Source organism: Hipposideros armiger, unplaced genomic scaffold (genome assembly GCF_001890085.2).
Source record: "Hipposideros armiger isolate ML-2016 unplaced genomic scaffold, ASM189008v1 scaffold_60, whole genome shotgun sequence".
NCBI classification, from domain to species: domain Eukaryota; kingdom Metazoa; phylum Chordata; class Mammalia; order Chiroptera; family Hipposideridae; genus Hipposideros; species Hipposideros armiger.
The window spans coordinates 3112257-3138853 of record NW_017731410.1 but is presented as its reverse complement, the minus strand read 5'-3'; the positions used below and the strand labels follow the sequence as shown (position 1 = coordinate 3138853).

The 26597-nt window shown below is 36.7% G+C and overlaps 1 protein-coding gene across 8 annotated transcripts in view; it reads left to right on the top strand.

Moving 5' to 3' along the window:
• ARL15 (ARF like GTPase 15) overlaps positions 1 to 26597 on the top strand; it is a 397343-nt gene that overhangs the window by 200269 nt on the left and 170477 nt on the right. For 6 of the 8 annotated variants that reach the window (XM_019641462.1, XM_019641458.1, XM_019641459.1 and 3 more), the window contains one exon: positions 8779 to 8987. In XM_019641462.1, coding sequence (XP_019497007.1) covers positions 8779 to 8987 — 209 coding nt within the window. Of the gene's footprint in view, positions 1 to 8778; positions 8988 to 9844; positions 10786 to 20494; positions 20584 to 26597 lie in introns of those variants that run through there. The other 2 variants (XM_019641460.1, XM_019641463.1) reach the window with 2 other exon arrangements.

The window sequence follows — 26597 nt, the reverse complement described above, 5'->3', positions numbered from 1 at the left end:
AATGGAACTCCAATGAAAGAAAAATGACTAGCTTAGCGCACAGTTCAGTTGCACGAGTATTATCCTCAAAACAACTGTGTGCTTTAGTAGCAAAAATGCTTTCTGCCTGCTTCTCATTTAGTCACACAGAATATTTAAAAGCAGCAACAAAAAAGACATGTTGAAGAGCTAATTTAATAAAACTAAGAATGTTTAGTGTTAAGTTTATTTTTAGGTGAAACTGGCTTTTTTTCCTCCTGCAAATATGTGGTAGGTAGTCTAGGATACAGTGACCACTAGTTTGATGTCAGTATCTCTGTCCGTGCTAAGTTACCAGAGTGTAATTCACCTTTGCTTTGTACCATCAGTGAAAATGTTCACATGGTGAAAATAGCAAATAAAGTCTTAGTATAATTATGAAAATATTGTTGATCTCCTGGGCCTCCTGGAGTAAAATACTTTACTTCCACATAATAATGACTGTTTTTTGTGCTCTCTAGTCCTGAGCCAACAGCTGGTCAAATAGCCTAAATTGACACTTCCATACTATTTTGGGTGGGAGGTAGCTAAAGGAGGTCCTACTCATCACCCCATTTTCATGGGCACCAGACTGACTTTCCACAGCCAGTACCTTGAGTTCTTTGACTGGGAGCATTCTTTGGCTCTTTGGCCGTGGGAGTGGGTTTGTCTGAGTGCCTTAGGCAAGCTAGACATGCTGGGAAATTCATGCCTGGGCTTCCTGAACTGCCCTCAATCAACCACTAATGGGAGGTAGGTATATAAAGACCCAACTGCTTCACCACCACCACCCCACCCTCTGCTCAGTGCCTGGCTCCCAGTTTCAGCACAATTAAACTCATATTAGCCACAGTGGTAGCTGGCTGGAAAAACTCTCCTGTTGTGTGTTGTCTCTTTCCCTGTCTCATTGCCCCGCCCGCCTCTAGTATTTCCTGCATTCACCTCTCACATTAACCATTTGCAGGGGGGGGAGGGGTCCAAGATAGGCAGAAGCTATACGTCCTTTGCTGACTGTCTTAGAACCTTTGGGAGAAGGAAGGACTTTCTTTTTTTTAACTTCTCTACACATTTTCTCATGGTAGATTTCTAATAAACGTTGGAATACCTTGGCAAACAAATCTTTTCAAGCTATGCAGTTAGCTGTATACCTAGGAGCATATAGGGTATTATTTGTTTACTCATTTATTTACTCATTTCAAAGGTTGATGAAATCTGGAGGCTTGGCAGTTTGGGACTGGAGGAAGCTCAGGTGCGGATAGATAGTACCGTCCACCATAAGTGCTAACAGGCAGTGGGTAGTAGACAGGGCCCTTGAGCAAGACAAGACTGCCCCAGGTGTGGTGCCTCAGGTCTCTGTACTAATTCTCCGCTAACCGCTGCATCAAGCCCCGACGTTCTGATGGCGTACAGAGCCATCCAGACTCTGTTTTCACAGTAGCCACTTATCACTGGCTCAGACTTCCTATTTCATGCTCATTTCTTCTCTGTGTCCCACCACACACTCATTCCTAATTTCCTCTTAGCTTCTGCCCTCCCCATTAGAATGTCTTTTCTCCTCTTCTCCCCGGTCTTAATTTTAACCAGTCTTTAAAGCCTGTGGACACCTCTCTTAAATATGCCCACTTATCCACATAGAACACTCCATCCATTCCCGTTTCATTGGAGCCTCTTACACTCTCTGGGAAGCAGCACCATGCAGTGTAAGAGAACACATGGTTTTGAGAATCAGAGAGTCCAAAATTTGAATCCTAGATCTGCCAGTTATTAGCTAGGTATGGAGCAAAGTGCTTATCCTTTCTGTCCCAAATTCTTCATCCATTACATGAGGATAATAAATGTGAAAAGGTTAAATGAGATGATATATATATATATAAACACCTGACATGGTTAGCGTGATGGGGTATGTAGCTGTGGGGCCAGTATGTGATGATGGTGTGTTAATCATCTATTTCCTACATGGATGTTCACAGCCAGTTTCATTCTGAGTCTGAAGACATTGGTCTCCAGTTTTATCTTCTGTTTAATAGTAGTTTTCCTTCCGTCATGCAGAACAAATTTCTGTTTTTCCAAAAGAACTCACTGGTTCACATTTTTCTAACAATTCTTGCATTTTCTAAAGGGTTTTTTGACTCTTTGAAAAGCAAAACGGGATCATATACCTCCCTTCAGAGAACTTGACTTTTAATCTTTACATTTTTATGCTTTTTATCGACTATTTAGGGAAGGTTAGGTTTAATTTACTCTATGATATTTTGGCTTTGTATGTATGTGAGTGTGAGTGTGTGAGTGTGAGTATGTGTGTGTGTGAGAGAGAGAGAGAGAGTGTGTGTGTGTGTGTGTGTGTGAGTAGTATGTGGCGGGGGCCGAGGGAAGTTCATAATAAAAGTTTGAGTTTAGCTATGTATTTCTTAGTCCTTCTGAATCCTTAGTGTTTTAGTTTTTAAAAACAGATTGAGTCTGTTTTACAGAAGAAAAGAATCAAAGGAATCACCAATCAGAGAGACTGAGATTCCATAGATGGGAGGAATAAAAATGAATTTGAAACGACTACTTTTCTCTGGCTGCTCCTTTCCTTCTTCTGCTCTTCAAACACTTCTCTCCATGCTACACACCATTCCTCTTAAAGGAATACCACCGGAGTAACCTTTGTTCTAAGGATGCATCTTTCTCTAAGATTTGAAGGCCCATTTACCATTCATTTCTCCAAAATGGGCTCCATTTATGGGCCTCCAATCCCATTAAGTTTCCCAGAGGGAAAGTATCCTTACTGTCTTTCATTTTTCTTAAGACTATGGTAAGAGGATGGAAAGGAGACAGTCTGGACTCTTGATCCTGAATTCTATTTGCTGTCACAGCGTGACTGACAGCAGTGGAGAGCCTCATCCTGGTTAGCCTATTGCATAGCCCTTTGGCAGACCATCTTAGGACAATGGTGACTGCACCTGCTCCTGTGCCAGCAAGGTTATGTGTTTTTCCTTTTAGAGATAAGATTAGGTGTCTGTAACTACTCCTGTCTTAACTGTTTCTAGCAGTCACTAATGTCAACCGTAAAAGTTATGGAAATACCTAGAACACACTGTCCAACGTAGTAGCCACTAGCCACATGTGGCATTTTAACATTAAATCTAAGTAAATTTAAATTAAATAAATTTAGTTCTTCAGTTGCACTGGCCACATTTCAAGTACCCAGTAGCCACATGTAGCTACCATATTGGAAAGTACAGATATAGGGGGGAGAAAATCTCCCCTAGATTTTCTAAGCACAAAAAGTTTAATTGGACATCACTGGTCTAGGCATCAGATTTTTTTTCATAAGGACAACTTTTGAGCAACTGGTTTTATTGTTGACTCCTGCATATCCTTATTATTTTTCAGCTTATTGAATCCATCTTCTAAAGAACAGCTCCTTTAAGGAACTTATTCATAGCCTGTTAATTGACATGAGCAGAATAAGCATCTTTTTGGCTGTAAATAATCTAAAATAGGCTTGAATGATGCGCATTTACGGTGTTTGCAGAATTAGGAGTTCTTATAATATAGGGTGTTGCTTCTGCTGCTCAGCAGTGTTCTCAAGGACCCCAGGATCTGTCTTCCCGTTCTGATATCTTCAGTGTGTTGGTATGTCTCCTTTCAGGTTTCTGGAAGGCTAATGCTGCTCAAAGCATCACTTTATCACCTAATGAAATCCAAAAGCTAGATGAGGAAGAAGGCTCTCTTTGGGCATCTTTTTTCTTTTTTCTCTTTTATTCTTGAGGAGCAAAAGCTTTTCCCGCAGTTCCCAGCAGACCTTTGTTGAGTCCCAGTTCACCAGAATCAAATGAGAATGTCTCTGTTATGAGGGAGAGAGGCTGGTAAAACGAGTGCCTGACATTTTTAACCTCTCTAATGGCAGGCTGGCTGTGCTAGTAGAGAATGTAAGCACTGTGGAAACTGAAATTTTGGTCTGTTTTGTTTCCTTCTGTATCCCCACCACCTAAGATGGTGCCAGGGGCTCAGTAAATATCTGCTAGGTGGATGGATGGATGGATGGATGGATGGATGGATGAATAAGAGAATGTTATTGACGTCCATAGTATGCAACAGAAATGAACCTGCACCGCGGAGACATGTTATGCTTCTGTCTTCTCTCTCTACTCTTGTTGTGGTACCTTGACCCAGGCTGTCCTGATTGATGGGCTCTCAGAATGAACTCTTAGATTCCCAAGGGTTCTTTACAACTTTTTGTCAGGCTTTATCGGACCTTGAGTGACTAGGACATTTGGCAACACCTTCCACCCAACGTCCCTATTGGTAAGATTGCCCTTTGTTTTTTAATCTAAATGTATGAAAAATAGACCAGATTTGAGTTTGATGTTTAATCTTTGTATCTAATAATCGTAATTTAAGTGACACAGAGCACACAATTTTCAGTCATTAGAATAAGAGAGGCCGCGGACTGCTCTTAGATATGAAGTTCTATGTATTATTCCTTTTGGATTTAATTTATTGGGTTACGAGTTTTGGGATATGGACATTGAACAGGTGTTTTTATTTTTCCCAGTTAGGCTCCTTCTCAAAGCACCTGTCAGCTGGGATGATGACACAGCCATGTCTCATTTTAATCTCTTGCCAAAACTCAGGTCCACTCAGCTGGACTAAACAATGGTGTACCATCCTTCACCCCACTGCTGGTGTCTATGGTCCCCATCTGGTTTAGGCTGCAGCTGACTAAAGCCATTGTACAGAAGAACTGGAATTTGGAATGCCAACCTCAGTGTTTGTGCTGAAAGTTAGAAATGCTAAGATTGGGCAGATGACTATGTAGCAGGAGACTAAAGAAAAGGGCTTTTACTATTTATAAAAATGTATTCATATATTAGGTCATATAAGGGACAATTTTTAAAGTTTTGGTATTTCTTTTCGGGGTTTTTTTTTTGTTTTTTTTTAATCTACCAACACAGTCATTGGACTTATCGTCATTTCGTCTCACTATTTTTGGTAACTTTGGTGCTCCTAAATGTGGTAGATGAAAATAGAGTTTTTCTGTTGAAAGAGATGAACTGACACATTGGATTTCCAGTATGTCCCGTGTATTTCCAATGGACAAGTTCCATTAAAACATGCAGCCAGTATTACTTTCTTTATACTTGACTCCCTAGAGAACCTTGAATGCTGTGACTTTATTTATCCCTCTGCTGTATTTGCAAGCCTCACTGTAATTAGTATTACTTCACAGGATTTGAGAGTTGGAGCTAAGAGGAATAATGGCCTTCTGAATATTTCTCAAAGGTTTCAGTGACTCGTGCAGAATAGGCATTTATAATACTATTCACTGAGTTAATTGGCTGGGAAATGTTCTTGGCCTTGTTCCCACTATGAGCATCAATATATATAGGCACGTAGGTACCTTTTATTCCAACAGGTTCCTTTTTTCCCATTGGCTTTTGGGTGGTAGTAGAATTCCTTATGTGGCTTCATCATCTTTCTGGTCAATGATCCTTCAATTTCAGTTACATTAGACCTAAGTATACTTTTAAGTGTATAATCTTGGGCACGTTATGTCATTGTTTTTGTGTCTTGGTTTCCTTATTGATAAAATGAGAGTGATAACAGTACCTGCCTCATAAGACTGTCATGGACAAATGAGTTAATCCATGTGAAACACTTAGCACAACCAACATTTATTTTAAAATCACACTTGGCCAATTGCAGCTGTTGGTTGACTGTGGATACGAAAGTTGGGCCAAATCAATGAAAGCATTCTGTGAGCATTTAATGAGCCCTATAGAAGTCACAGTAAAGCATATTGCTTATATTCTCATCATATGATAATTGTGTGTTACACATTCTTTACATTAGTAGCCTTTGTAACCTTATGTGTGGATACATATGCAGACAATATTTTTATTGTTTTAGGCATTCACCACCAGGTAACACTGCCTCGACTTTTGCTCCTCAGTCATATGGATGGTTCTCTAGCATATGGATAATGCCTGGATGTAGCCTGTAGCAGATGCAGTTGGTATCCTACCCAGATCTCCTTTACTGGGCCAGTGCATCCATCTCCCAGCTGCTGCGGGGATTGGCTGCTAATGACTCACACCTGTAGCCTTGTCTAGAGGCCTGCCCTTGGCTGACAGTGATTGCTTCAACCAGACATACTTGGGAGATTATGAAATCGTGCCCCAACCCCTCCTGTTCCCTAGGGGTGGCTCATCGCCAATGACTCTTCAGGGGCATAACAGCCTGGCCCCCTTGCCTATAGACTAGACACTTCTGTAGTTCAGTGCACACTCTAGAGCTCCTATTGGATCAAGCTGTGGTGAGGTTTCTGAAACCATATCTTTGCTTAGCTTCTCCCATTGTAGCTTGATTCTTTTACTCCTGGTGTCTCCTGACAGCACTCTGTATATAGTCAGGTTGTCTATAATCAGGTGTACAAGAAATGCCATCACAAGTGCCATGTCGAGGGAACCTGCCCAGAGTTGTTGCTCCTCTCGGCACCCCTGTTATTTCTTGGTTCCGCCATCACTTATGCAACTGACTCCCTATATTAAGTAATCTACAGCTTTAATTTTTTTTTCTTTGTTGGACCCTGACAGATAGGCATCAAGCCTGCTCATACCCCATGTCTTTGCATTTAAGGTTACTCACCATCAAATGCCCTTAGCCTTCTTATATACCGGGTTATGTCAGTATAGTACTATGATGGATACCCCAGATTTTAAAGTCTGAAAATTAGTTTCAAAGCTGAGTCAATTCCACCTCCGTTTTAGGGTTTTGCAAGGGTTATATGAGCTATTATTTTAAGAACACTTAACATTGTGCCTGGAATGTAGGAAGTGCTTAATAAATGGTAGCGGTTGGGTTATTGATGTTACTTATTTTTTTTTAATAAAGATTTTTATTGGGGAATTGGGGGAAGGGAAACAGAAAAGTTGCTGTCCTTTTGTTCTTCAGTCTAGTTGTGGAGGATGTTGCTTCACTGGCCCAAGTTGGCACCATCATTGCGCTCTTCCCGGGTGAGGCAGATCAGTCGCCGGCTTCTGGACGGCCGCTCACAGCAGCTGCTGGCTGCTCACGCTGGCTGCTGGTTACACACGGTAGCCCATGGCAACCCACCTGGCGTCGCCGGCGACTCATGGCAGCCCAGCTCCAGGTTGAGCTGTTGTTCAGCATCTTAGCTGTAGAGGGCAGTGTCACTGGCCCTCATATGTGGGATCCGAACTGGGGCCCTCTGGCATCCCAAGCCAACTCTTAACGAACGCACCACTCGGCCGGCCCTTGATGTTACTTTTTTAAGAGACTCACCCACTCTCGGTGAGATGCCTCATATGTTGTTCCCAGAGCACCTACAGAGTCTCTCTACCACAGCACTTTATTATCCTGTATTATAATCTTTGGATTGCTTTTATACTTTTCCCAGAAAAAAAATAAGATCTGCTCAATGTTATCCACTGGTGTGTTGGCTCTTCAGGAGAAGAAAATACCTGGTATATAGCTTTTCCTAATGTCCATGGTGAAAGTACTCCTACCCTATCCAACTTCAAGCTTCCAATATGACGTCCCTGAACACAGAGGTGGGGAGAGATGCACACAGTTTGCTCTCCTTCCTCAGTGACTCCATTTCCCACTCTGTATCACTAATACTTAGCACGTTATGTCCAACTCAGAGCTAGGTGCTCAATAGATGCCTAAAATGTAACTATTAACTGGTGAAGACTTGATCATATACACTGAATTGGTAAAATGCTTTGATATCTAATTTTTGTTATATACCCAATAAAGCCTGCCATCCCTCCGCCTTCTCCCGCCCTCCCCCTGCCACACACATAAATTGTCATAAATCAAAGTGAAGGAAGCCATCGTCATGATGTGGGAAATGCACATGCCGTCCCCTGGGCAGGTTGTCTCCTAACGCAAATGCCAGTCTCAAGTTTGTGATTTATAGATCCATGAATTGGGGATTAGCCAGCTCACCGCTCTTGGCCTCAGTTTCCTCAAAGAGTTAGACTGGACAGTCTCTCGAGTTCCTCCTGGTCTCAAAATCCCTAAAGCCTACTTAATGCATAATTTCATTTCCTCTTTTCATTTTCCTCATTCCTGTATTGAACCTTTAGTTATACCTGGTGCTGGATATTGTAAGTCCACAGAGGAATATGATGTGGCCCTAGGTGTGGAGAATCTCTGTGTCTTTTTTATGAACATCCCATCGTACTGAGACCATGAGTGTGCTCATTGCCAAGTGGGGTTATGCGAATGTTCCAAGAGCCAAGATTTTAGTTCATCATAAATTTCAGCACTTGGGCACACACAGGTAGTGGGCTAATAGCTTTAACTTTCTAGATGACATTAAACAAGGCTGTCCTTGTCAGCAAGTGGTTCTTTCAGAAAATGTCACCAAGCTAATGTCAATGGCCTGGAGAGATGCTGTGGTGAGCAGCTAGGTTACAGTGCTCTCTGAGATAGGTTTAAACTTAATTTGTAGAGAGTGTTGCTTATTTAGGACTATAAAGCAAAATCTGAAAACATTTCTTTGGAGTTGAAGTCTAAGCAGTATTTATCCTGGTCCTTCCTCACATGTTTTGATAAGAAAGGCGTGAAGAATGACTTACACTTCTTTGTTCTCCTTCAAGTTCACATCCACCTCTGGGTACTGAAGTCTTCTTTGTTCTCATCACCCATGATCTCTGCACTTCATTTTTAAATGCTACATGAGTTTCCAACAGGAATTACTGCTGGGAACATTTTTCAGTTGCCGAAAGCTATTTTTAAGAAGAGAATGTGTTTTGTTTTTGACAGGGGCTGATAATATCCGGAAATACTGGAGCCGCTACTACCAAGGATCTCAAGGGGTCATATTTGTATTGGACAGTGCCTCTTCAGAAGATGATTTAGAAACTGCTAGAAATGAACTGCACTCAGCTCTTCAGCACCCACAGTTATGCACTTTACCCTTTTTAATATTGGCCAATCATCAAGACAAGCCAGCTGCTCGATCAGTACAAGAGGTACGTCTCCTTAATGTGACAACTCTTTGTCTATTTGGTTTGTTGCACGTTTGCTGCCACATTGGGATCGGAAAAGATGCCTGTAATTAGGAATATGCTGGTAATTCTGGTTTTCAACGTGAAACCTTCGTTTTCTTAGAAAGCAGAAAACCTATATCAATCTGATAGGAATTATTGTTTACGTGCCTAACCCACTTGGAGAGCAAAGATTTTGTCTGTTTTTGTTTTTTTTAACTGTTTAGCAAAAGGTAGAGGACTAATCTAAATATTTTTCTCATCGATTTTGAATGGCTAAAGGCCTGGTTAGTTAACATTTATTTCACACAGAATGAGCTTATTTAGTTCATTCTTTGTTTCTTCAGCTTTTCAAGGAATGCATCGTGCGTATCACCATGCATCACTTGCCCTCAAATGTTACGTGCTTGTCCCACTGAAGTGCTCACTGTTGACTAGAAGCAGCGGGTCCTATTCTGTAATCAGCCAGGCTGAAAATTGATGTCTTATCTTGGAAGTTCCGTGCCACCAAGTACATTTTAATATGGACCCATTCTTTATCTCCCTCCTTTAATTTCATTTCTTAGCTTGTATCTCGCCTATAAAAGCTTGAGACTGATTCTGGGCAAGTAATCAGTGTCTCAGCAAAGCTTCTGATTCATGGTTCTGAAGTAATAAGATATGTGAATAGTTTTCAAAACTTACAGTGAATTTTAATCTAAGTACAGTGAAATCGAAGCTTTTGATGTATTCCTTCACATCATAACTTGTAGGATATGTTTTCCCCCTTGCTTCAGTAAACTGTGTGCCTCCTTTAGTGATTTTGGAATAGGATGATTAATAGGAGTGACATTGCTCTTTAGCCTGGAAAATGAATGAGAAGCCAAGGACACAACATGTTCTGACTGCAGACCTCCCTCACAGGGCTCGGCCCATGGGCAAATGGCTTTGTTCCTGTGCCTGTCTTCTCATCTGTAAAATGGGAATGATGCAATTTGTTTTATGAAAAGTGAGTGGGATTAATTTGGATAATTCACTTTGAAGTTTAAAGTACTAAGTATACACGGGACCACAGATAGAGAATTTTCGTTTAAGTTTTAGAAAAATAGTAAAGAAGGCAAAGATTTCTCATTAAACAGAGCTCATGTCTATCTTTAGTTGCCTCATTCAGCATTAAGTAGTTAGCACCCTTTTCCATTATCAGATTTTGTGAAATGCCTTATAAATAATATTAAGTAATTAAGAGTTAAAAAATAGCGGTAAATCTATTCAGAGAGTCATTCATGTGCAGATCTTCAGTATTGTAATTGTGATGCCTTCCTGATCTCTTCTTAAGACCTTAGATAAATCTTTTAACTTCTCAGAACCAGTTTTTCTGTATGTAGAATGGACATAATTGTATATAATGAAGGGTAGTTATGAGTGTTAAGTTAGTTTATGATGCTAAGGTACTTTGCTGAAAATGTATTGTTATTCTGAGTTCATTATGGGAAATATGTATATATGTATTATAAAATACACATAGACAGTCTAACATTTTGTGTAAATATATGTAATACGTATATAATAAAACACATAATATGAAATTAATATACAAGCGACATTATAACTTCAAATCACTTTATTCAAATTATGAGCAATAGCTGCAAATACTTTTTTGTTTTAAATTTAAGAAACTGTATATCTGTTTTTCTTAGATACCATAAAATTGAAGCTAATGTCCTTTAAACCTAACATATGGTTCATGGTAATCCTCTAAAGGAAATAAAGACTGTGACATTAAGTAAAGGAAACTTTTAATTAATTGCTTTGGAGTATGTGTTGTATGTGTTGGCTGGCTATATCTCCCAGGAAAAACACAAATATCTTTTTGTGATTCATCTTTTAGTAAGACAGAGACTATAGATATAGATATGATTTAAAAATTATTCTAAACTTGTGTATACTGGAAGCATATGTGACTTTGACTTTCCTTTTTAGATCAATTTTAAATGAATTTTCCTAAAATTTTTGCTTGTGATGGAATTTGTAAATACCATTTTAAGGACTGCTTTAAGTAAAGTGTTTTCCCTATGAGTCTATAAACACTGACTATACCAAGTGTGTGTTAACATTTTAGAATGCTTTAATCGAATACCTGGATAAATTCTGTTATAGGTCTTGAAGTTTGTCGAAACATAATGAAGCACCCATACTTTAGATTTGGGAGAAAAAGAAATGGAAGCTTCCTTTTTTTCCCATTCCTTGAATGACAAAGGTTTCTCAGCATAGTAGTAGGATACCTTGTTGAAATACTCCCTGGAATGTTTTGGGAAATAAATCAGCATCTTACTGTTAGCATAAAAATGGAATTATGAAACTGAATCTTAAACTTTTTATAAACAATAACCTCAAAATGGTGGCAGTAGGCATAGGTAGAAGAGGAAGCAGACGATTAAATAGTGAGCAAAGTTACATGTTACTTGAAATATGTTTAGAAGTGGTCATCTGTTTATTACTCTTTCTTTCCTTATCATAAAGACATTGCATGCTCTGTGCTCTGTTGCTTATAAACATTGTTTATTCATTTCTACCTGCTCAGTTGTGTGCACTTCTGTAGAATTCCCAAACGCTAAAGAGGCAGTGTTTTACTCAGCAAAATACCTGTGAATTTTAGGCAAAATTCTGTTCTTTCAGAATCAGGGGAAAATGCATTCAATTTACCAAAAAGCACTGAACAACTCTTTGATGCAGTTAGGAAAAGAGGAATCCCTCCCCCATATTGAAATGATTACCTTGTGTGCTGAATGCATTATGCCAAATTTTTGCAATTATTTATCCTGCCACTGGAGTTAAACTTTAATTCCTTAGTCATTTGATGAAGATACCACGATATTGTTGAGTAGTTGAGAAGCCGGTAGAGCCCAGTGAAATCCAAAGAGAAAGCTGAATTATCATTGGGATTCCAACAGAGGGTGAAAAGCATCAGGAAGTAATATATATTAACTTCTGTCCTCTATGCTATGGGCGTTGCTATGTTTGTGGAGAGAACTGAGTTAAGATAGAAAGACAATGGTTAAAATTACTTTGTAACCCACAAACAGAGGGCAACATGCCCAATTATTTTGTTGCCATTTTATAATGCAAGTGGAGTCTTGTACATTGCATAGTTTCCCTTTCGATAATATACCTAGTAATGACTTGTGTTTAACTTAACCAGAATTTTAAGATTTTATGTCTTGAGAATTGATAGTGGAAGCTTTTTCTTTTTTTTTAAACAAGTTTTTTTTTTTTTAAATAGCAAAACACTGGGAAAAAGAACACCCTTTACATACTGTCTGAAAGCCAAGCAGTTCTTGCAACAGATGTTTGTTGTATTCACTTTGGGGAGGTGTAGTTAGCACAGTTTTCCAGAATTTACTCATAATCAACTATTTTTCTCTATAGAAAACATAATATAAAAATCTATAATTGTGTCAAGTGGCCCACTTGGTTCATTAGGGAAAATTCTGGTCTAAGTTAAATGATAAAGCTTTAAAATGAGAATCTTCTTAAGGGTAATTAGGGGTTTTTTTATTATTCTTATTTGTATTGAATTGTAATTGTATCTAATTTGTTTTACAACTCCCATAGGAGAGCATACTTCAGTTCTGAAGTTATATAATAGATGAGGAGGATTTTATGAGAAGTTAATATAGTAGCCAATAAATGTAATCCTATTTTCCCTCTACACAGTTGCCGATCATGATTCTTTTACCTCCTAGCTTTTCAAAACCTGATTTTCGTTTTATTGGATATTACCATGTCTTATAAGAACCACACATTTTGTCAACATGAAAGGAATAGTTCATCCTTTCAGCAGTGTAATCTGATTTGATATTTGTCCATATCCTTAACCCAAAAGTATTTAACTTTTTCAGAAATACCTTGTTAACTGTTTGTCCAGTGTTTTTCATCAAAGCAAATATTAAAAAATAATATGAAAACTGTAGAACATGGATCTTTGAAGTGGAATTATAAGGTCAAAAGATGCTGTTGGTTCCATGGCTCATTAATTGTAGCACAGGAAAATGCAGCTTCTAATTTAGAATGCCAAAGTTAAAGTTAAAATTTGTGATCAGGCATTTCTCAATTTTCATGCAATTGTAATTCAGTTTGCTATGTGATATGCATAGAATGTGGTGTTCTATTTGAAAAGAATGGAATACAAATGTGAGAAGAGTATTTGCAAGCATCTCCGTAATGATATAAACATTACATTTTTAGACCATGTTTTGTTTTGATTATAAATATTCATATTTTTGAACAATGCTTTCCATATTCAGTGTATCGTGAGTAGTTTATCTAGTCCTCACTTTTCAGTCTATAGACATCTTTCTGGAAGAGAGTGCTAGTATATGTTTTATGTTGTTTAACGATTACACTTAATTTTAATTACTTGTTTATAGATAAATATTTCTACATTGTGCACTTTTTCCCCTTCCTGCAAAGAATCAGAGAGTGTTTTGAAGGATTAGAAATGTTGGACAGTGTTTGTCTGTAAATAATAAGCCTCTAGTTTAAATTTTTATTTTAAATTTATATTGCTTGACAGCAGAACAGTTCTGTTTCGGTAGCTCTATGAAGCAGCAAATATCTGATTTGACATGATAAATCTTTTATTAGAAAATGCAAAGCAGTGTTTAAATCACATTAAACACTTAGTTTAATTTAATATTCCTTTCTGTATATAGAGTGAAACGTGCATGTGTTTGTAAAATAATCATTGTAAACTGTCGTATACTTTAAACCTTAAGAGCCTTCCAAGTATCTTGACCTGCCTCTTGGCAGCAGTTTAGAATACTGATTTGATTTCACATAGAGCAATGTACATACCTATTGTATGAGCAGTTTGAAAATTCCCTTATGGGATGTATACTTATTCTAAAATGATATGAGATACAAATTATTTTTCGTCCATTCCTTACAGATGTACTCCACTCTGTTACAATTTAATCTTAAGGAAACAATGAGAGGGTTTGGAAGTCAATTTTCCACCGAATGACTCAGTTATCTCCTGAAAATGTTTACTAACTTGCAAGCGAAGCTAAAATAGCAATCATTTCAATAGTTACAAATTCATTCATTATTATAAGTACATTTAAAAAGTTATTATAAATAACTTTTAGCTGAGAATATTAAAACAGCCAGAATACTTTATATATTGTACATTCTTAGACTTTTTATATGGATTCCTTGAAAAATTTGTCTATTTGCTTTCACTGACTCTGAATCTAGCCGCTTTAATCAAACCTTTCAAGGGAACTCTATACACTTGTGCTTGCACCACCAGACGATGTTATGAAACTGTGCCCTGCCCACTGAAAGCTAATAAACTTCCATTAACAAACATATTACATAAGGAAGATCCACTCTACCAAGAACATTAATGTAGGTGGGATAACAAAGTAAAACATTTGAAGATACAATATGTGCCCTAAAGAATTCATTATGTTCTCTTATAAAACCCCTATTTCTTTCCACTTTCTTTATTCAGTTACATGCATATTTTTATTTTATGTAAAGCTGGCAAATTCTTACTCTTTTTTACTTTCCATATCCCGACATTTCAGTACCCAATCCTACTCATTCTGCCTCTGGAGTACTTTTCAGTTTCCAGGTTGTTTACGTCCCCAGACCTCCCCCCTTCTCCCTATGCCTTTTCACAGACCGGGAAGAACAGACGTCCTATCTGTTTTTCATGATACCCATATTAAAAACCAGTACGCTCTTCTAATTCCTTGTAGAGTCAAATGAAACACCACAGCTCTTATATGTTAAGGCGCTTGATCACTGAATTCGCTTTTCTCACTCACGTTCTTCTACCACGCACTATTCCTGTTGTCCTAGGAAAACCACCTAAAGATGATGTGTCACTTCACGAAGTTTGCCTGAACACCCATGGCTGAGCCAGACGCCCTCCTTCTGATTTCCCAGCATCCTCGACTTATCCGAATCATAACATTAGGCTTAATTGCCTGTTAATTTTTCTGTCTGTCCCTCAAGATTGTAAGCTCCTTGAAGGACGGGAATTCGGGCTTGTTTATATCTCTGTGCTCAATATATGTTCTTTGAATGACTTACAACCTCTGAGTCTCACCCTGCATGCTCCCTGCTGGCTTAATACCATCAGCTTTATCTAGATTTTCTTGCTCTCTCTTTACCCAATCTGACTCACCTGTTTCCATCCTTGAATAGAAATATTTTCCTTTTCCTCTGTATCACACCTGAACTTTGAATATTGCTCATAAACCACATCTTCCACGAACCCTCACAATTCTAACCATGTTAATGGTTTTAAAAAGCTTTGATCTGTTAATCACCGTACTTAAAAATGTTTGTTTTCCTGTGTTTTTATGTACTTACGTTTGTGTTTGTCCACTTGAGGATCTTGCTTCCAGCAGGTTATTTTCTTCCCAAAATCTCTCATAGCAAGTGGCTGGATATCTTGACTGAGTAATATTCTTTTAACGTTTTACCAGTTGCCTGAATTTTAACTAAACAGGGCTTATTTCAATTGCTGGCATAACAAATATCTTTTACTGTTTATATTTCTCGTGCAAGGAGCCTGGTGTAGGATGAAGCTCTGTGGAAACATAAAGTGGTTTTAAAGCAATGAATTCAATTTAATAAAAACAAATTTAGCTTTGTAATTAATTTTTTTTTACATTAGTGAAACTTAGAAGAATTTTTAAAATCCTTACATTTAATACTTTTTCTATTTCTACTTAAATAAAACTATTATTTTGCTTCCTTTGGGGTCTTTTTGAAGCAAGATGTGTTTGAGTGTTTGAAATGGCGAACTTCACCCTTTATATTTGTATTTCAATTTTGTGTTTTGTAAAAATTAGTATTTCATTAACCCTCATTTAGCAAAAGCAACAAATGATTCTGAAGTAAAGCTTACAGAACCATTTCTTTGGCCCTTTTATTCATTCATTTATTCATTCATTCATTTTGCAAAACAGAACTCATGTGCTGCACATTCCATAGCTTACAAAGTTAATAAAACATTTGTTGAGTTAAATTAATTTGAAGATGGACACATAGTTAATGTCAGCAAGGTCCTTTGAAGATAAAAAGCACAATAAGCGTTAGTTATTATCATTATGATAATTATTATCATTATTATTATTACATAGTGTCTGCTTAAAAATACCTTTGGTTACTCTGGGATGGCTGAAACTAATGAGAGGGGTTAATCTGCTGGATTTTATCCAGAAATAAGGATTTGAGACATAATACACTACAGGTTTTTTTTCTTAGTAGATTAAGGGATATGGTTGTTTATTCTCTTTCCTAAAGAAAAATAAACTTCCTCTAATGCAGAAGTATCTGAATTTATTTTGAATAGTTTGAATGTTTTCTTTTATAATTTCTAAAAAGGTTTCTGAGGAGTAAAGTATAGGTCTTCTGAAAAGGTTCTAAAAACATAGGCATCGATTTCTAGATAGTAGTCAAAACCCTTTATTTCTTAATTAACTATTTCTGAGTTGAATTGGAGTTCAAAATTATAATTTTTATATACTAAAAAAGAGAATAGAGCATAATTGTGGGAAAGAAATATGAACGCTTCATTACAAAAATGAAAAATCATATCTTTGAAGTTATAAAAATAACTATAACTACATAAATTATCTCCCATGAGAATATTTTTAAGGAGGATTCTTTAGATTATTCCTTAGAAAGAAGACTTCAAGATTAAGCCCGATTTCTTACAAGACACTGCAAAGATTATCATCACTAGTCAGAGATAAAGAAAACACTGAAGCATTTTAACAGGCAAATATATGAAAGTCAAATGTATACCCAGCCTCACAATCAGGAAGACATTAGTGACATGTCTGAAGAAGACATTCCCTAATATTATTGCAAATTAACTAAGAAAAGACTTCAAGAGAATGAAAAGAGAAAAGGTGCCTAGAGCCAATGAATTACAATTGACAACCTAAAGGCAGTTGAAGAACCAATTGCTAGAGTGATTGCAAAGCTATTCATAGTGTGCAACAGACAGAGCACACCAGAAAGCTGGAACAATGCCTTCAGTTCAGCAATATTGCTTCAAAAGAATGGAAAGAGGGGAACGGGAAGAGCCACTGACCCTGAGACCAATTTCGCAGGCAGCTGCACAAACTATATACTGTAATTAAAGGTTTTGACCAGTAATCACAGCAGAGCCAGACTACAGAAAGTCTGGGGAACCAGCAAGGTTTATAATGAGGCAGACATCCTTAACTTAAAGCATGGAAAAAGCAGGTACGAAAACCAATCCATTTCTGGCAGTGACTTTGAAAAGCTCCGCTGTGTTAGCACTAATAGAAAAATCACATATTTTTTACCTTCCTACAAGAACAAAAACCTGTAATAAAAGATACCTGCTTTCATCTTTTAAGATGAATAGAATACTCTGCTACTTAGAAACAGGCATTTTCTCCTTGCCACTTTTATTATTTATTTTCTTTACCTATGAATTGCGTGTGCCTTTGATGAAAACTATGAACTAGACATGTGCAATGGTACGTACAAAAGACTGAACGCTGCTTAGAAATGGCCACCCTTCCAGTGGCCATGGGCTCTGGTAGAAATGAACTAATCCATACCCAAGTAATTTGTGGAACCTCATCTCTCTTGTTTAGTGGTGTCTAGAATCTCACATTCTTTTTCTTTCTTTAGTAATATCTCTTTATGTAGGGTCCCATATTCAGCCGCAAACAACTATTGTTTAAATATTCAGATAACTACTTTGAGATTTATATCCTGAGAAAAGGGGCCTATAGAGGTTTTGAATGAAGGCATAATAGCAGACTCAATAGAAAGAAGGTTTTCCACAAGAGTCTTTGGAACAAAAATAGCATCTCATTTTGCAGGTGCCGTGCAATTCCCTCCTACCTGGGCCTATTAGGATCTTTGCTATCACAGTATCTAACAGTGAAGTAGGAATTACCTTCTTTGCTAGAAATTCTGAAATCTATATTTGTATACATATAAATCTTTGATCCAAAAAAAGTTTTCTACTACTCGGTTGTAAAGGAGAAGTCAAGTAGGGTTTCACCTTATTTTATTTAGGCTTAGAATTTAACATATTCAAATATCTGAATTCAGTTGTTAAGCACACTGTACATAGGTTGAGTTTAGTTCATTTCACACCTGAAATAAGATTATGGATTTTTAAACAATGCTTTTTTTTAGGTAGTTTTTACACAAAATTGTTCTTCCAGACAGTCAGTAGCTCCATAAAATAACTGGAATTGTTTTCAAAAATGACAAGTGAGACCAATTAAGCCTTATGGGAAGGAGGTTCCACGTATGAACTGTGAAATGATTTGGAGGTTGCATAGCACAATATAGGTTTAACGTGTAGAATTTGTAATAAATTATTTATTTTTAGACTGTGGTTATGACTAAGAACTTGTCAAGCCAAAACAAGTCTTTATTGAAATGGGCCAGAGTGGAAAATCTGGGTAACTTGTGTATAGTTTAGACAACAAGAACAAAGAAATAATGAAATCAAAATAAGAGCTTTGGCAGGAGAATCCTTAGCGAACAGCCGGTTGAAGAATGGCAGTTGTTAACGGTGCTGGAAAAGAAAGATGCTGAAGAGAAGACTGAATAATCATTAGAAGGATCCTAAAATATAAGGCAAAAAAGATCTTGAGGTAAAGGTACTATAATTTATATGCACTAAGTAGTATCATCGTCACTGTTATTGTTGTTATTGTTATTATTATTAGACAAATGCAAATCATTGTGCCCAAATGCCCTAATTTTCCAAAACATAAATTCTTAAGAGTGTTTTGCTTATTATATATATATATATATATACATATATATGTGTATATATATGTATATACACACACACACACACACACATCTATATGCATAATATATAATGATGTATATTTTATTTAGTTTTAGAATAGTTTCATTCAAAATGGTACTTGTCAAACTTACTGGAAAATTAAGTCTATATATTTGAATTATTTAAATGTGTGGGTAGAGATTCATGAGTATAAAAATGCATGTTTTGGGCAATTAAAAAGAAACAATTTCCCATATTTTTATATTGACTTTGATGTTTTTCTTTAATTAAAGCTCAAGTGTAGACATCTTTCTGTTTTTCCTTAATCAATGAAGGCTCTTAATGACTTACATTAATAAGCGAATTAAGCTCATTTTTAGGTTGAAAAGGGAAAACAGACTGAAGTAAAACAGGAGATCCTCAGACTGCTTGAATCTGTTACAGTTAACAGCACGTTTTTATTAATATAGCTATCTCTTTTGCACTTTACCAGAAACTCCTCTTTTTTTTTTTTACATTTCATATTAAGTCTTTTAAACTCTATCAGCACAGTTTTCTGCTCTAGGGAAATACAGTCTGTCTAATGATTCCAAATGTGTGGCGCCTCTTTCTTTAATTATTTAGAACATTAGTCCTAGCAGTGTAGATGCGGAAAGCATAGAATATTTTGTTTGATCTGTACTGACTCCATATGAGGCGGTAGACATTGCTTTTTGGGTAAAAAGACTAAATACAAATCTATGTTTTTATAGTTTTATCTCTTAACAATGGAATACAAAAATTATAATTTCCTTTAGTAGTAGTTGTTCTTATTTGGATTCTAGTTAGTCACAATTGTGCGCTATGGTTCTTTAGCCATAGTAAAGCTGAACTGAAAAATGTGTTATTAAAAATGTCATATTTCTAAGATGTTAAAGCAAGAGATGTGGCTGTCATTCCTGGGTTTACTTTCACTGAAATTATTTTTAGAATAACACCTCTTCTCCAACGCGCTTAGTTCACAAATATGTACAAATCTGTGATAAACTGTAGTTGAGATTACTTGTTCTCTGTCAATTAAGATTATATGACTAACATCCTATAGAAATTTGGATCTCCATGGTTTATTACACAATCTTTAAAAATCCATTTAGTCTCACTTTAATGATCTGAGTGATTAATAAAATCACACGGTATATTTTTAAGAAAGTACAAAAAGTATACGGTGAAAAGTATTCCATTTTCTCATCATGTACCCTCTTCCTCTCTAATTTACAACTCTCAGGATTCAGCCAGGCTATGTTATTATAAAACTTTGAATATTAAAAGGTTAGAAACACCAATTTAATGAATTTTCCTTTACAACATAATGAAATATGGACTATAAATGAATGTAATTACCTTAAGATAGTACTTCTAAGATATTTGCATTAAGATATAATCATTTCAAGAAAACGAATTTTAATGATTTAGTCTCTAGGTTGTTACCATAAGCAGTTTATTGAGTCAAATGAGGGAAGGGGACTTAGGGAAACTCCAATTCTGATTTCATGAGGATTTATTTGATTGTGTGTGGATATGCATCTAAGGAGTCATACTTTAATTATGAAAAACTTCAAACATTACAAATAAGTATGAAAAATAATATGACAAAGAAACATATCCACCCATTACCCAGATTTAGTAAATGTTAACATTTTTACCATGTTTGTTTCAGGTCTTTCTTTTAAAGGTGCATTTAAAGCCCCTTTCCCTCACTTCTTCAGAAGTGAGTGTATCTTGAAGTTGGTGTGTAACTTTCCCAAGGTACATTTTTTATACTTTTAATAAATATGCATGTATCTCTAAGTAATATATAGTGATGTTATGTGTGATAAAAATTTACATGAGTGGTGTTTTACAGCATATACTTTGTTGTGCTTTTATCATTATATTTTTTGAGATGATTTCCCATCTATAAATCTAACTTATTCATTTTCACTGATATATATATTATGTGGCAAGGCAGGACTGTTCCATTTTACTTATTCATTCTCTCATTGATAAAGTTTTCGATTGTTTCTAAATTTTTGAGATTATAAACAAAGTTGACAGATACCTGTGTGCACATTTCCTTGTGTATGTATGCAAGCATTTCCCAAGTATATCCATGTAAAAGTGGAATTATTGGGTCATAGGATAGACACACATTCCATTTGATGGGTAATTTGGCACTTTGGGTTTGGAAATGACAAACAATACGACTTTGAGGTCAGAATCTAGATTTAAATCCTTCTTACTGTTGACCAACTGAGGAAGACTGGGCAAAAGCTTAAATCTGTTTCCTCATCTGTAAAGTGGGGATAATCCTAGAATTTACCTCAAAGCAAATAGTGAGGATTAAGTGAAGACTGAGCAGAGAGAGTCCTCAGCCAATATTAACTGTGGCTTCTCACCGCTCCCCATCCTCCAGACAGGGATGTTATGAGGATTAAATGGCACTTATAACTGTGTCTGGTGTAGTGTCACTACAGTGCTTGTTAAGTACCCAAAAAAAAACAAAAGACCAATCCAATTTAGGCACAATATATTTATATATTTTTGAGAGTGCTTAAAACATACTTTGCAAATGCAAAAAAAATTAAAAGCAAAAATCAACGATGACCGTACACAACCCTTACAACTTTCATTAAATTATATGAAATTAATTAATTTTATTTTCATCCATATGTACAGAGTTCTCATCAGAAATTGGTTTTTTAATCATTAGCTGATAGAATGTACTTTCCTCTTTGTTGTAAGGAAACCAGGAAAATCAAATCTTTGGGTGATTTTCACTTGTAAAATTGGATACTAAAGCTTGTTCTTTACACGTTGCAGATATGTCATTCTGCCTTAAATTTTTAATATGTCGATTTTGCAGTACTGTTACATTAGTAGCTTTATCTAAAAAAAAAAAGGTACAAAAGCTAGTGTAGAATGATATAATTTGCCAAGCATAAAAATGAAGGAGATGCTTAAACAAGCTGTGTACCTACCTGCAGATTTCTGGGTTTCTGTGAGGCCCCACAGAAGCCCAGAAATCTGCTTTTTATAGCATGTCACTTGGTGTGTTCTCATGATGTGAGTGACAGGCTTGCTGTTCCCTCCCTTTGAAGGCCCAAGAGGCTATTCGGATTATTTTAGAGTGTTCATCACACCCGATTCTTACTTTCGGATTTAAATAGAATTTTCTCAAGCCTTAAAAGTGGATTACTTTGCATTACTTTTATTTCTTTTCAAGTGTTTTGAAAATATTTAGAGTCCTCCTAAAAACTGAATTTCCTGGAGTGTGTTTTCTTTGGTGGTGGGGGGGTGGGGTGGATTTTAAGGCTTAGTTGTAGATTTTCCAAAAGCCCCAAATTTAACAACCAAAAGTACCTGACTGAAACAAATCACTTAATAAAAATAAAAAAAATGAACACAGGGCATTAAGAGGAGAAAACCCATCGTATCTCTGTATTCCTTATAATAAATCAGACCTGTGAGTATTTTTTAACAAAAAAAGAGGGTGTGCTTCTCCCCCCCCCCCCCCCCTTTCATTCTCAGTTTCTTTTGATCATTGATCTGGGTGACCCTACGCTCAGGGTTTTTTTTCTTCATTTGACATGGACAGATTTTTGAAGTATAGCTCTCCTTTGGGAACCCCGGGCAGTTCCACTTGACTAACCTGTGATCTAATGAGCAGTAATGCAGGGTTACAGTGGCCATTTTGTGTGCTTTGAGGAAGATGGCTAGACAGGGTGGGAGAAAGGCGACGACATCTACGAGTAAAAGAGAGGCAAGGGGATCGAACAGTGTGAAAAAGACTTGTTAGCCCACATTAGTTTGCCTGATTTACTTCACAACAGGTCAGGAAAGGCCAACAGCAGGGTTGTCGTTAAATTGCAAAGTTGAAAATCCTGGTATTAGAAACCTTTCAGATCTCCAAGAGCGATTAATTCCACAGTTGGTTTTAACTCACCTTTAAACTGCAACCGACAGAGCAGCATCAAACTTTCCTTCAGCCTTATATATGTTTATGAAATAATTATGTGGCCCTAGATTCTTTTTCAGTGCTGCAGGTTTTAAACATCCTGTTATGGTTGGTCCGTGGTACAATGAGCTTGGATGTGACAGACAAGCTTCAGAACTGAGCAAGTCATTGCACTTTTTTATGCCCTGTGTCAGACCGACCCTTAAGGAGGTGCCCCATGCCTTCCATTTGGAAATGCTATAAGAGCGCATGTGTGAAGCCCTATCCTGGTAACTGGAGGAAGCTATGTAGCTTGTCCCAGCATGTCTCCTGTGGTGTGTGTCTGTGTGTAAGTGTGCTCCTGTGTGTACCCTCCCCTTATAGTCAGTGTTAATTAAGAAAACCGATGTAGGTTTCAACGTCCTTCTTTCCTCTACCTCAAGCTTACTCTGGTACATTTTATATCTTACTGTTGTTTGTGCCTTTTAGGTCAAAGAGAATAGATGGCTTACCAAAAATTACCCAAGTTCCTAGAATATGTTGACCAGCTTAAATTGGAACCTGCAAGGCATCTTCTTGAATTTTTCATCTTTTTTCCTGAACACATTCAAAAGAACGTTGGAGTTTATATACTAGAAAAAAATTTAGTTATTGATTGTAACACTGCTTTTGTTTGATTACCATTTCTGTCAGACTAGCTAGAAAAGCCATCTCCCTGTAGGATTAAGGAGTTGATAGTGCCAGCCTATGTATCTATCTGTCTATCTTACGTATCTGTCTATCTTTCTATCTTTTTGTCTTTCTATTGTATCTTTCTATCTTTATCGATCAGTCAAATCTAAAGCCTTTATTTGAGATAAAAATGAAAGCCCAACAAATGGCAATATTATTGCTTGATTGTGGCAGGCATTACCTCAAGCTCCATATTGCTTCCTGCCTTGGGGTTATAAAATATATGTAGGCCTTAAGTGTATTCTCTGTGCCATAATACAGCCCAGAAGATGGATTGGCCTACTGCAGTCCCTGTTCAGATGCCTTGGCTGTGATGAGAATTTTGTTTGGTAGGATAAAAGTACATTAGATCACATTTCAGCCCTACTTGATGACGAGTATCTGTAGATATGCCTGCCCATTTGCAACTTGGCAAAAGGAAGTTTCCCAAAGATGAAGGATACCTTGGCTCAGAATTTTAAGCATATTTTAGTGTTTTTAAAATGTCACTGTTTAACAAAAAACTGTTCATTCTCTCAACCAATCTTTTTTGCATGGTTACTATGTGCCAAATACTGTGCAAGGGGTGGGTTGTAAAGATGGATAAGATATGGTCCCTTCCCTCAAGTCATTTACATATAACATAGTTAAAGTATATTATGGTAAAAGCCAATGGAAATATGTAAAGACTCCTATGGAAACACAGAAGAGAGACTAAAATTAATATGAACTCACACGTGCATATCACATACATTATATCATATAATTCTCTTGGCTGTCCTGGGAAGCATGGCATAATTTCTTCATCCATTTTATAAATGAAGGCCCCAGAAATAAAGTAATAAATTACCCAAGATCCAATTTGTGACCTGAACCCGCGTCTTTGACTTCATCTCATTTGCTCTTTTCGTTCCACCACAACAATCACTTGTCATTGAATTAAAAAAAATAAATAAAATAAAAAACATTTTATTTGATTTTTTAAAATATAACTTAGGTTTCTTTTTATCACTTTGAAGTCTTGAATCAAGTTTTCTTTTCTCGGGTGTTTTTTGCTACTTAGACAGACCCGAGCTGCCAATTTGCAGATGGGCTCTTTCTACAAATGAGCACAATTGAAATGAGAGTATTATATTGAAGAAACTAAGCCAAGTGTGTTTTTATGTATTTGTGAAACAGAGTGACTATTGTATTCCACTACTTAGGGGAGAAAGCCTGCTGCTTTGGGCTTAACTTACTGTCCAGTCCATCTTTGTTTTTAGAAATAACACAAGACTGCATTAGAGAACTAATGACACCAAAAAGCAATTTCTGTAAACACCCAGCCTCCTCCCTAAGCTTTTCTGGCTGTAACCCCACCTCTAGCAGCTTTCAGGCTCCATTCATTCATGTGTTTATATTCATCACTTTTATAAATGAGACACAAGAAGGAGACGGGAAGATAGAAAATGGTCTTTGGGGCAGAGAGAACAAGTTAAGAAAAGGAGTGTGATATAACACAACAAGTCATATTTTGGGAATTGTTAACCATTCTAAAATGAACAGTTATCTAAATGTAAACCTTTCTGTACTTACATGAGAAATAAATAACCATCAGAGTTAAAAAGGTGCCTTTGCATTAGATCATAGTTTGTTTTGGGTACCTCTTATTAAATACCTCTACCACATGTGGTGGAGGAAAGATAGACTGGGATTTTATTTATTTTTTTAAATATATTTTTATTTATTTATTTATTTTTAATTTTTTATTATTATTAGTTTCAGATGCACAAAACAATGCAATAGTTATCCTTTTCACTGCCCTCCCACCCCCGATATCATACATATCCATTACAATTCCATTGACTCCATTCCCACACTCTACTCCACATCCCATGACTATAGATGTATTAAATTATAGTTGACATAGAATATTATTCAACGGCAGCTTTAGATGTGCAGTGCAGTGGTCAGGCCTCTACACCATCTATGAAGTGGTCTCCCTAACACGACATGAGACCATCTGGCCCCCTAAAAAATATTTACTACATTATTGATTATATTCCTCAAACTGTCTTTTCTATCCCTGAGGCAATATTGTAGTTACAATTTATGTTGTCTCATCCCGTCCCCTTCTCCCTCATCCCCACCCCCTCCCATCTAGCAACTTTCAGTTTTTCCTTTGTGTCTCTGAGACTATTTCTGTTTACATTACTCGTTTATTCAGTTCTTTAGATTCCACATATAAGTGAGATCATATGGTATTTGCCTTTCTCTGACTGACTTATTTCACTTAGCATAATGTTCTCTAGGTCCACCCATATTGTTGCAAATGGTACGATTTCTTTCTTCTTTATAGCTGAATAATACTCCATTGTGTAAATGTACCACAGTTTCTTAGTCCAGTTTGATAGACTGGGATTTTAGATAAACTCATCTGACCTCAAAGTGGCAATGGATTTCTAAATTCTCCCTATCCTTTAAAATGAGGCAGGCCCACTGAAGGATAGAGAACATATCAGAAACTATTTCTCATCTCTCAAAAGAATCCTGAATCTTGATTTTTATACCACTGTTCTCTTCCTTGAATAATATAGTTGTACCATATTTCTATTCTAGAAATAGTTGATATTCTTGTGAAGAACACTGCTTATCTTTTCATAAGGCAGCAAGTATTCACAGGGGTAAGGGATCTATATTTTCACTATTGAAAACACATGGTGTTCCAAATGGGCAGTTTTCAAAAACGTTTGCTTCATAGAAAGGTGATGGTAATTTCCTTTTAGAGGTGGATAAAATGAACGATTCAGATGATGATAAAAAATTATTAATGTAGCATTTCTAGAAATGCTCTAAGACTTTCATTAGGATATTTAAGAGAAAATGGTGATGGTTATTTAAAATACCTATCTTGGGGCCGACCGAGTGACTCAGTTGGTTAAGAGCTTGCTCAAGAGTGCAAGCTCTGGCTGGCCGAGTGGCTCAGGTGGTTAAGAGATCGCTCAAGAGTGCGAGCTCTGAGCATCAGCGTTGCCGGTTCAATTCCTGACCCGAGCTGAGCTGCCGCTGAGCTGCCAACAGATGGCAGGATGGCTCAGCTAAATAAATAAATACATAAATAAATAAAAATAATAAAATACCTATCTGAATTATATAC